At 41.8% G+C, this 12319-nt stretch overlaps 1 protein-coding gene across 2 annotated transcripts in view; it reads right to left on the bottom strand.

Annotated features, from left to right (window-relative positions):
• Positions 1-205: 205 nt before the first annotated feature.
• The window catches only part of GAPVD1 (GTPase activating protein and VPS9 domains 1), a 28445-nt gene continuing 16331 nt past the window's right edge, over positions 206-12319 (bottom strand). For both annotated transcript variants that reach the window (XM_062505949.1, XM_062505948.1), the window contains exons 12-26: positions 11661-11795; positions 10970-11089; positions 10452-10529; positions 9946-10319; positions 9347-9434; positions 8890-8970; positions 8109-8231; positions 7494-7623; positions 7002-7111; positions 6231-6390; positions 5747-5934; positions 4862-5075; positions 4240-4312; positions 3658-3855; positions 206-3546 (exon numbers count right to left, since the gene is read on the bottom strand). In XM_062505949.1, coding sequence (XP_062361933.1) covers positions 3406-3546; positions 3658-3855; positions 4240-4312; positions 4862-5075; positions 5747-5934; positions 6231-6390; positions 7002-7111; positions 7494-7623; positions 8109-8231; positions 8890-8970; positions 9347-9434; positions 9946-10319; positions 10452-10529; positions 10970-11089; positions 11661-11795 — 2213 coding nt within the window. In that variant the 3' untranslated portion in view covers positions 206-3405. The remainder of the gene's footprint in view (positions 3547-3657; positions 3856-4239; positions 4313-4861; positions 5076-5746; positions 5935-6230; positions 6391-7001; positions 7112-7493; positions 7624-8108; positions 8232-8889; positions 8971-9346; positions 9435-9945; positions 10320-10451; positions 10530-10969; positions 11090-11660; positions 11796-12319) is intronic.

Consider the following 12319-nt stretch of genomic DNA (forward strand, 5'->3'; position numbering starts at 1 on the left):
CTAACTCAGCAGAGGTTAATTCTCAAGTAGTACAGGCTCAACCACGTCCCAGCTGTACCCAGACACGAGCATCCTTCCCCCTCCATCCCCACTGCCTGCCTGCTGCTCCAGCTCTCCAGGCACACTGACTCACTTGTGCCAACACTCAGCTCTGCTGCCAGCAGCTCTGCCCCCTCTCCTTCCCCCACCCCATTCCCATGGCAGTGAGTTCTCCAACTCTGTGAGAATTTGGCTTAACAGAACAGGAACATTTTCAAGCAATACAAACCAACACTGTGCTCACCAGACTCATCCACAGGAAACAGCATCACGTTAGTGGCTTTTTTTTTCCTGAAGTTTATGGCAGTTACATTCAGCATTTGGTAGTAAATGGTCTTCAAAACAAAAACTTTTAAACTCAAATCCTTGATAGGCCAGACACATTCTGATTCTCCTTAAAGAGGATTTTTAAAAGGTTTAAAGAGAAATCTCACTTAGGAGCACAAAGGAATCTCCTAGAGACGAAAACCCCAGCCCTTTCCTTTCCCTCCTCTACCCAAAAAGGAAACCAGCACCTCTGTGACATTCCCAGGCACAGATATGCCATTGTTTAATGTGGCAGCTCCTCAGAACGTGCCAATAATTGGTGCTGAGACAAGACCAAGCCTGAAATCCATGACTGTGACCTGCTACCAAGGACCTCTCCCTGCTCCACTTTGCCCAAAATGTTCCATTCCTCCTCCAGTGGCTGAAGTAGTTTAATTCACAGAAAGCACCGAGATTACAGATTACAGCAACAGGCCCGTGGCTGGCACCTTTTGGCAGCAGTTCTGGTACTTTTGGTCCTTTATGCAGTGTCTTTTCACCTTTACTATTGCACATCAAACCTAACAACATCACTTCCTAGACACATAATTTAGCATTTTAAAACAAAACATTATGGGACACTGGGGAGGGGGGAGAAGGGGGGGGGGGGGGAACAGTAAAAGGACATTACAGGCAGGTTTTTAATTCTTTGGAAAGCCTAATTCTTTAACTACACCTATCAAGGCTATATAAAGGACCTTCAGAGTAGGCTGGAAAAAAGAAGCAAAGGACCATCTTGCTACAAAAACTCTCAGCTCACCTGGGGCTCACTGAAAGACCTACTGGTTTTAAAACAACTAAGTAACATTTTAAAAAAGACTCCAGTTCTTTTAAGTATTTTCCTATGCAGAGAAACCAAGTGATAAAAGCTGTAAAGGAAATGGTTCTTGCCCTTCCATAAAGGAGAATGAACCTGAAAGCCCTGATGGTGCAGACCAAACCCTGTGAGCCAGGCCAGCACACAAAGGCAACACACAGGGAGACCACCACCTCCTGTGTCCTTGTGCCTTCTTCAGGGATCCTACAAATACTCTCCTCAACCAACACTCAAACTGCAGAACTTTCACACATCAGTCTTAACATCTTGGATATTCAAGTAATAATTATGTATTTCAGGACACTTCAATAGAAATGAATTTATATTGCTTTTTTATATGATCTGGCCATATCTTCAAGGGCATGTTTGTGCTTTGCTGCAGGGCTGTGCTCGCAATATTGAGTTACATGTTCAGCACCAAAAAACCCATCAAGGCTAAATAACCAGAATATTGCAATGCTACACAGACTGAGATACCAAGTAAGGCAGATCAGAAGAATTCTGTTTTGACTGAGTATTGCTCCTCCAAACAATCGAGTCTCTAAGAGAGGAGAAAGACTATAAAGAAAAGGAAAAAACCACCATCCCACCTTCTCACCTGTGATTAGTTTGGCAAAACTGCTAGACTGAGTTATATCTGAGAGCCCTAAAAAGTGAGTTTCCTGATTATGCCTTGACAAGTAGCACAGCCAAATCAAGCACTCAATACTTTACATAAATTGCTCTAATTCCAATTGACCATGATTTTCCCAAGTACCAGTTGCTTACAGGTTTTAATCATCAAAATGCACACACACACACACACAAAATGAACCAATCGTGTTTTGAAAAGAATGTCAGAAAGATTTTGTTTTCTTCACCACTCACAGACACCAAGTCTCACCACATCCCTCTGTCAGAAGTGCAATGAACACTCTGGAAAGAGCAAGAAGTAATACTGACATGAAAAAATTCAATGCTTGCTGTCCTTTTTCACTGTATTGAAGCTGAAAAAGAGCAGCAAGTACTTAAATACAGTCAACACCCACTGGCCATGCCCCAGACCACTTCACTCATGAAAAACCCATGTGGTGTTGTGCATAAAAACCTCTCTAAATTGGTAACTGTCAGTTTAAGGGGAAGGCGGGGTGAGAAATCTATAAAACACCCTGAACTGATGTCATGATATGTTTTATAAAGAACAGTGTTATATTATTTTAAAATATTTTTTTATGAACAGTAAAACTTGCACTGCTGCATAGCAGACAACACGAAGAACATTTAGTAAAAACATTCACTGAACCCCCTGGCATATGTATTTAATGTCACTAATCAAAATATATATTACAGCCCAAGGTTCTGTTAAGGATCTCTGTTTGGGGTTTGTACAGTATACACAATAGCTCAGAAAAAATATTACAGTAAGGTATTTTATTTCTCCTTTTTATATTAGACTTCTCTATTGTAACTTACAGTCCCTCTCCCCTATATATCCAAACCTCTGTAACACCCTAATGCCCTAGCCAAGAAGTGTTCAGCTAGCTAATAAGCCCTATTATAAATTCCAGTTTTAGAAATTTCAGTCATCTTAATTACATCTTAATAAATAGTTCAGTTTGCCCTTTTTAAGTCTTAGCTTTTTGAGGAAGTCCTTTAGTCACCAAAACATGGTACATCACAACCTGTTAGAGGTCAGAGAGTCTTTTGTTTGTTTATTCAAAGGATAGTAAGTCCAAAGATACTTGCAATGCATTAAATATAGTTATATAATATTTACACTGTCCTCTCAGAGTCTGAATTTAGGTGAAATGTAACTGATAACTGATGTCAGCTACTACAAACTTTCAGTGTGGCTGGTGTTTTCTTAATAAAAGGTGTATTCAACTAGAAAGTTTACTGCGTGGCTGCCCTGAATTCCTCTTGTTTCAGTATTCTGTTAGAAATTAAATGAAGTGAATTACTCATGTGAATAAGAATTCAGGAAGGGTGGTGGAGAAAGCATGAAGAATTTTTGAATGTTTTGAGATTCCAAAATACCTGAAAACTGTGGTCCCTTTTGCAGTGCCAGTATCTAGAGGGGAGAAAAATGCAACCCAAAGAGAAGAGGAAAACCTGTTAAATTAATTAGATTAGTAAAGGCGTGTTTTAAAATGCCTCAGTTCTGTACAGTATTTTACAATGAAAGTCTTTTCTTCAGCTTTTGCAGCTGTTGTACATTCTCAGAAACTCCTCTCCTGCTCCCAAGTCTGCCTGTGCCGTGCCAGCTACTTGCGATCATCGATGGTTTTGATGAACTCCACGGCTGCTGTGAACTGCATCCACCAGTAGGACTCCTCCCCAGACAAACAGTTGGCATAGAAACTGCTGATGTACTGCACAGTGGACAGCAGGCAAGGGGGGTTTGCCTGGGGTGGGAGAAGGGAGAGACACTCACAGCTCATTTGCAAAGCTCCACATCAACAAACACCACAAGATACAGAACAGAAACACAATTCCCCTTGTGCAAAAGAACTCACCTTTATGAGGACAAAGACCAGAACAGGAACAAAATCATCTGCCCCAGGCACTGAATCCTCGTTGGCCAGACTGAGCAGGTTCATGATGGTGGAGCACATCCTCAGGATGCACTGCACCTTGTCCCGGGGGGTTTTGTAAGCGCTGATTGTGCGGATCTCGGACTGCGCCGACGGCCACGGCGCCTCCCGGAGATACACCTGGGGAAAAAAAACAACCCAAAGTCACTTGGCCAAGCCACTGCTCTGCACCACAGAGCAGCTCAGGGATCAGAGGCTCACAGGTTCTAGAGAAATGGGAAGCTTTAAGGAAAGATGAATTCAAACTGAAAGAGGGGAGATTTAAGTTATATACGTGGAAGAAATCCTTCGCTGTGAGGATGGTGAGGCCCTGGCACAGATTGCCCAGAGAAGTGTGGCTGGGTACAGCCACAGCATGGCTCCAGTGTATTTTTCCTGCAGGATGTTTCAGCGGTCACAGACAGAAGTAATCCTTCTAAGTGTAAAAGAGAACAATCCTCTCCCCACCCCAATCCCAGTCCAAACCCCAGCACACATACAGAAGCAAAGCAAAAGAGTTGTTACCTCAGGTATCTGAAGTGCCTTGTGGTTTGCAGTGACCACTTTGGATAACCTCTGTATGTGCTCGTGAAGGACCCTGAAAACACAAAGAACAAGAGTGAAAAGTAAGCAGCAGCCAGCCGAGAGAACTTGTTTCATGTTTGATAGGACAAGAAAGATCTTCAGGAATGTGGCCCTACATATGATGGACACCAGGCCAGTGAAGATGCAGAGGATTGTTCTGTACAGCCAAGAACAACCCCATGTCCTCTAGAGCATCCCAACAGCATCTGTTCTAAACCACAGGAACCCCATATACATGGAAAATACTGACTGAAACCAGAAAATGGACCAGGTCCAGTCCTGAACCAGGTTTTGATCATTTGCTCAGCACACACACTTGCAGACCTGACAGTCTGTATCCCAGATCATTACAGTTAGAACTTTTTTTTCTGTTCTAGCAGTTTGTTGCAAACACATTTGCACATGATGCTAAAGCCCTTCCTCGTTCTTTTACAAAATGTTCTGAACGAAAAACATGAATCTGTGTGGCTGACTCAGACAAGTCTGTCACAGGAGGGCTGCACAGATTCCACTGCACCAACTGCAAAAGAGAAAACAAGTCCTTTGAATTCCATTAACTTACTGGTCACGCAAAATATCTCCATCCTGATTAGGGTAGAAGGCGAGTTTGAAAATGCGATTCATCACACTGCGCTCTATGGCTAATTGTGCATCCTGGAGCTGCTCCTCACTGGCATTCTGCCATATGGCATCCTGAGCCATGGCCCCATACAGGAACTGCAGAAAATCCTCTACTTGGGCTGTTTTATCATCTGCTGCTGTGAGTTTCTGGAAATCTGATAAAAAGGAGGAAGAGAAAGAACATTTGCTGAAGTAAAAAAAATATTATTTCTGACAGGTTTTTCAGGCACATTTACTGTGCAGTATTATATGCTCCAGGAGCAAGAACTCACTCCAAATTCCTTGTGTGCTTCATTTAGATATGTGCACAGAGAACATTGAACCAGTTTGGTCTAAGTGGCTGGTTTGAGTTTCCTGGTGCCACTGTCTCTTATGCTGTGATATTTTTCAATCTTTGATTTACTCGATTCACACTACTACTATCCCCCATAATCTTCTAAGGTGCAGCCATACGTTCTGGACTAAGAACTGAATGCTGTAACTTAATTTATCATGTATCAGTAGATATAAAATAATTAATAGCACTCATGGTTCTGCCACGGGGCAGATAATGTGATTTAGCATAACTTTTTCAGCCAAGTAAGATCAAATTGTCTTCATTCTCTCAGTCCATGAAAAATGCAGACAATTACCATAGCTTAGCTGCCATAACATACTGTAAAGTCACAGTAATCTGTCTGTTTAGCCATTAATTCACCCTCTGAAATTGAAATAATTTTAGGAATCTACTCCTCAGATCAAAAGACATATTTTAAAACATTAACCTGAGTCAGCATCTAAATACAGAGTAAAGGAATATAAAAACTTTGGTTTGGACTAATCTTACCTTGAATGAACTCTCTTATTTTCTTTTCCTTGCTTTCCAGCAGTAACCTCACACAGACTGTAGTGAAGTATCTGTTGGCCACTTCTTTATCTCTCAGGACTCTCTGTAAGAGCCTCTCCAGGTGTGCCTGTGTTGTCTGCAGCCCTTGGCGGCAGCGAGTCAAATAAGCAATGTATGGAGCTCTTTTCCTAAAGCAAAGAGCTCTGCATCAGATTCACAACAAACACACAGGCTAACAGCTTTACAAACTGCTGAGTCCTAGTGCAAAGGATTCTTCCACCTGCTGCTTTTAAAACAAAACAATGCCTGAATTGGGAAGTTCGCCTCACACGGGTGAGACAATCCCACTCTTTTGTGGGAAGCAGAGATGCAGTAACCTGGTTTGGTAGAGCGCAATTTAAAACAAAAGGAATCTTCCCAATCTGCTGGTGAATAAATCCAGGAACGTGGGAGCCCTCAGGTGAGGGGACCCTGGACAAGGTACCTGTAGTCCTCTGCGATGGAGGCCAGCAGCTTGCGGCAGGTGCGGTTGTCGAAGCGGCTCACGCAGCGCATCGTCTCCTGCAGCTGAGCCATCAGGTTCTTGTCCTGCAGGTTGATGGCTTCAGCCAGCTGAACTTTCAAGAAGCACACAATTTCATTATCTAACAAAGAACAAAGGAAAAGTATTAAGGAAAAGAAATGTAGGCACGATGAAAAGAAACAATTTTTGAATAGGGGAAACATGTTGATGGTTTAAAACAAAACTTCTGTACATTTGGCAATAAATGTTATTTTAGAACAGTTTAATAAGCCTTTTTGCATTTTCCAGCTATCAGAGGATAAGCTTCCATACCACTACCTTATCTAGTATTTAGAACCATTTTAAAACACGAAGAGGACCAGATAAGGTGACATATTCACCTGTCTGCAAAAAAAACCTAGAGTGAATGACAGGATACAACACAACACATTTATACTAAGTCAACGTAAAGACCCAATAAATCATTCAGGTAGCACAGCTCCTAGTATTTTGAGAGTTCTATTCTATAGCTTCAGGCTATATCTGCACTGTTATCTGTGATACTTCACTACAAAAAATTCTTACACCGGACTGAGATGGCAGTTTGTCTGTGGAGTAAGAATGAAAACATTCTGGGGGCAAAAGACAACCTGTGCATTCAATATTTATGGAAAGAGAAGGGACCATAAATGGTGCAGTACAAGTGCCATTACATGGGGACAAGGAGAGACACACAGTGCAAAGAGCCTTTACCTTCAGGGTCTGTGTGGTCAGGGAGACCGTTCCTTGTTGAATGGGTCAGCATTGGGAGGGCAACAGAATCTGCTGAACAAAGAGCCAATCTCAATTTCTTCTTTGCATCCCTTAAAGAGGAAAAATATTTTCTTAACACAGTTGATGAGAGGTTTGCTTCTTCAATAAGTTTTTACTTTCTTTTTTATTTAATACCGCCTAAAAGTTATTAACATAATTTTAATATATAACTTTGTCAAGACTTCATAATATCAGTTCTTTTGATACAGCACCATTTTCAAAGGGATTTTCTTAAACACTGAATTGCTCTGTCCACTCTGCTTACAACACCCCTCCTTCATCAGTGGAAATATGACAGTTTGAGATGCTTAAAATTAAAAGCATGTAAGAGTTTACAATGAATCTGTATTAAGATTCTTGTGGGAACCCGTCACACAGCTTCAGCTTTTAATTCTACTTTGTGGGTAAGATGAAACCTGCAAGTCTATTTACCTGTAGGAGAAAGCAGAACCTTGTGGCTGTGCTACTTGACTTGCAGAGTCTGGGAGGTCATCTGCAGACATGTTCTGCAAAGCCTCATCCCGTGGGGAGTCGTGCATGCTCTCACCATCCCCAATTGCCTCTGTGGAAACAAAAAACACATTGCACCTCAAGAGAGGAGTCAGAAGAAGAAACCAGACTAATCTTCTGCTCATTATTCTAAGGTCAGGGAGAGAATGGAGACAGCAAATAAACCAGCTTGTTCTGGATAGATAAAAAAAGGCACATTAAAACATACAGCCTAGAAGTTCCTAAGAAGAAACCGCAAAAGTTTTGGAAGGCATTTCTTCAATGCCATTTAAAACACAACAAAACAAAAAACTGGTAGGAGATGTGCTATCAACACTCAGCTCCCTCAAGGGCAGTATGAAAGAGATGTCCTTGGGAATACTGTTTTAATCCCCAGCCTCCAAGGGACTGTCCCACAGATCATTTGACAAAACATTCCTTGATCAGAGCTCACATTGCTCAGCTGCTAATATTAACATTGGTCTAGAATACTGAAGTGTTTTTATCATTAAGGAGTAGAAACTATGTTGGTGGTGATTACAAAAGCCAGGTTCTCACCTGCACTGTCATAGTTCACTATGGCTCCTTCACTGGGACTTGTTCTCTTGATTGCATTCCTGTATTTGTCCAGAATGTCCTCAGCAGCTTGTGCCTGTGCACTGAGCCTTGGGCTGGGATCATCTGAAAGGACCATGAAAAACAACAGGAGTTACTTTGGTGTTGGGCCAACTGAAAGCAAACACAAAAACTTAAGCCTACACATTTGGACTCTGTTTTTAGCCAGATCAAATAAAGAGTTGCTTGTGTCCCATGCAGCCCAAATTCAAATGTATTAAAAAAGTCTGAAGCAAACCAGAAAACAAACAGTACAATCAAAGTGAACAAATGAAGGCAGATCGTGAGCAGATCCTCAGCACATTTATGCTGCATACACAAATGGCTTTGGATATTTGAAGACTTCTAGAAAGGAACAGGCAAACAGAAAATTAAACACCCAGGTTCAAACCATGTTTAATTTAACACTTAAGTAACTACTGCAGGACTGTGTGTACAGCTATCCTTACAGCTCAGCTGTGACAAGGACAGGAGCTCTACAATGAGGGCAGGGAAAAAGTGAGGACTTGAGCTGAGAATCCACTACATGTACAGACAGACATGTGACAACTTAAAAACACCTTTGACTCAGGAAATCTTTATCCATTTTCTTGTTCAAGACGCCAGTTCTGAACACAAACTGCAACAGCACATACCTGTCTGTCAGTAGGTACCTGTTGGGCACTCTGGAGCTCCAGGAGGCACATTCTGAGAGAAAATTACCATTATGATGTTATTCACATACCTTGAAGCGTTGCATATCTGTCAGGCACCATGTCATCTTTGTCTTTTTCTTGTTTTTCTCTCTTCCTAAATGGAATAGGAGCTGAAAATGCAAGGTACCTCATCAAAGACTACTCTGAGATAATGGCCAAACAGCATAAACTTTAAGGAAGGGGCTAATGCAGAAAATTTTCATCAAATCAACTTCCATAAAAGCATAATCTTATCCATGGGGTGGAGCAGAACTGTACTGTCACCATCTATAGCCAGCTCCACCTTTAACAGACATAGGGTCAGGCAGAACAGTTTTGCCTTCCAGGTACAGCACACTCTAGGGAACTACTAGCCAAGGGAGTGAAGTAACTTCCCATTTTTATTTACATATTTATTTATACTTTACCCACAAAAGTGACTAAAGCTATAATAAAGGCAGTGTGAACTCTGACTGAAGTACCAAAGGCAGAGAGACATGATCCTACCTTTGGGCATGGCAGACACAAAACGTTTCCTCCACCAGGGCTTGTTCCTGTCAGACTTCTCATCATCACTGTCTTTCCGTTCCTCAATCTGCAGAAGGGCAGAGTCTACATTTGAGCATTTACCAAATCAAGTGTAAAGAGAAAATTTCTCCTTCACATCAGCTTTTGCTACACTGACTGTAAAAACAGAACTACAGCAGAGCACAAAGAGCAGATTCAGTCAGAAATACCTCTCCTAAAGAAGACATTCTGCAAATGCAAACACATAGCCGCAAAGAACCTAGATTTCACTTCTCTTTTTTAAAGAAAATTAATTTTCAGGCTGCTGCTGTAATTTAACATTCCAATGAATCTGTTTCTGAAGTACCACCAAATCCAGTAAACCTCATCCAGTAAATTTAAGAAAAGCCAGATCCATTTAAACCACTCTGAACATCTGCAGCTTTATCATATAAAACATTATTGGCCAACATTTAAAGGGTAACGGAAGTGTGTCGTAATTCCTTGGTTAAAGAGATTTAATTCCAACTTTCTGGCCTTAGATGTGCAGTTAAAGTGGGCACGAGAGACAAAAATAAAATGCTAAATAGAAGCTTCACCTCTCCCCTGGAGGAGTCCTTGCTGGGAGATGAAGATGAGGACTGAGAGGCGGCCGCCAGCGCCGCTGCCCCGGGGCTGCTGGAGGCCATGGGCAGCTCCCTCTCCTCATTCCCAGCACGTCTGTTCCAGCCAGGATCACTCATGGGCCTCCTGACTGAGGACACAATGTCGGAGCTCCTGCTGCGCACCAGCCTCTCCGGGTAGGAATGTCTCTGCTTGAAGGCTTCCAGGTCCGTAGGAATCAAAGCGTGAGACCCAAAGTTTGGCAATCGAGCCTCGTTACCTCCCACAGCTCCTTCCAGGATGGGTGGGTCTGGAGGTGGATGAGAGGGTCTTGCATAGTGCACTTTAGGCCTTACTACAGCTGACACACCTGTGGTAACAAGAAGAAAAGAAGCCACACACATTTCTTTCAATATTATTCCAAATTACCTGATTATCTGGTACTTACATAGAAACATCAAAAATGCCTACTTCTAAAACAAAGTTAATCTTTATAACTCACCCTCATTTGAGGACAGAGGGTCAAATAATGCAAGCAAGGAATCTGTCTGAGAAGGAGGAGATGTCAACTGACTGGCTCCTGAAATACAGACAGAACACAGTTGGAGGCAGTTTTGGTACAGCACTAACATGAAAGATGCTGGAAAAACAGACTGCAGCAACAAAAGTTTACAAAACTTATATTGCAAAGTATTTACAAAAATATACTTGTATGGAAAGATCTCTGTAGTATGTTGAAATGATCAAAGAATTACATCACAAAAAATGGGGAATTCTTGAGGAGCAGCCCAGTTCCAAAACAGTCAATATAATCTAACCAAATTAGGGGTCTTAGATCTAGTACTAAAGCTCTAGTACTGCAAAGCACTGGAGCCTCTTTGTCAAACAAATACAGTACTAGCAAATAAGGAAAGTATTAACCTTAGTCACCAGCACTTTGAAACTGGGGAGAAATTGTAAAATTTAAGGATTCCATAAATGTCACCTGTTTTTATCAGGGATTCCAGATAAGTAACTTACCATGGGCTGTTTCATCCATGTCAGGACTTGTTACAGAATCCTTTCCCCCAAAGTCAGAGCTACATTCAGACCTGAGATCCTCAATCTTGTTAGGAATATCTTCAGATGTTGCACTAATACCTTACACATAACAAAAGAAGAATCTGTAACAGCCTTTCAAAGAACAAGGAAGCAAAATCTTGAGGCTGTTGAAATGTTTGGTGGACAGTAAGTAATCAAGTTCCAACTCACATTAGCACCTACAGACACCGTGAATTTCTATATTCATAAAATAACAGTTTATTTCTGCTCTACATCTTTAAAAGTGTTACCATAGCCATGAATGCACTCTGACAAGGGACATTAGAAAGACACTCCACTCATATGCTTTGCAGAAAATGAAGAACTAGAGCTACAATTTACTTAAATAAAACAAGTTGGGATAATAAAATTAAATGCAAGAAAGTTTGGAGTTTCTTCCAAAGCAACAGTCCTCTGCTAACCACTGCTCTGGCAGCACAGGGCATTCACTTCTCTGCTGCCTTTTTCATCTATTCCATGAGGTGAATGAAGGATCATTGCTTTGAAAATTCCAGAATGAGTGCAGGAAGTTATTTTATGAGTGAAGTGATGTATAAATAAAGCAGGGGCAGCAAAGTGGGTGCTGACCATGCTGTGACAGAGCAGCATTGTCAGAGACAGTGGCACACACCTGACACCACGCTCAGGCCAGGGGTGCTGGGCCGAGAGCTGACCTCCCTCACATCTGTGTCATCAGATGTGCTCCCCAGCCCAGAGCAGCTCTCCAGCTCTTGGAGCCTTTCCTCCTGTTTTAAATCTGGAGCCTCTACAAAAGGGAGACAATGGAGAGAAGAAAGTATCATTACTTGATGCCATGCTCCCTAAACATGCACAAGCAGAAGGAAGGGGTGGGGGGTGATTTGGTGTATCAAGTTTTAAGGCATCTCAACCATTTCAGCAAGAGTTTTCTTGTTTCCTTTGGTACAGAAGGTAGGACTCTGCACAGACAGCAATGCTCTGTCTGCACAGGCATGCTAAGGAGTGTATACTGTTTTAATTGTTGTATTTCTTAGACAACAGGATACAGCCACATCTTCACTAACTGAAGTAAACCATGATCCTGGATAGCTCCTACCACAAGGAGGGAAAGCAAACAAGTTTGCTTTGCAAACCCTTCTCTTCCCCTTCAGACTTTAAGAATTTCTTAAGTAACAGGAGTCTCTCCCAATGCTTTCCAATCTTCTTTCTGCCTAGGAGCATTTTGTCCTTTTAATGCTGGAAGTATTCACAAGAACTAACTTAACCTAGGACAGTAATTTCTTGAAGAAAGAGTAAGAGGCCATTGTTTTG

Source organism: Cinclus cinclus, chromosome 19 (genome assembly GCF_963662255.1).
Source record: "Cinclus cinclus chromosome 19, bCinCin1.1, whole genome shotgun sequence".
NCBI lineage: Eukaryota > Metazoa > Chordata > Aves > Passeriformes > Cinclidae > Cinclus > Cinclus cinclus.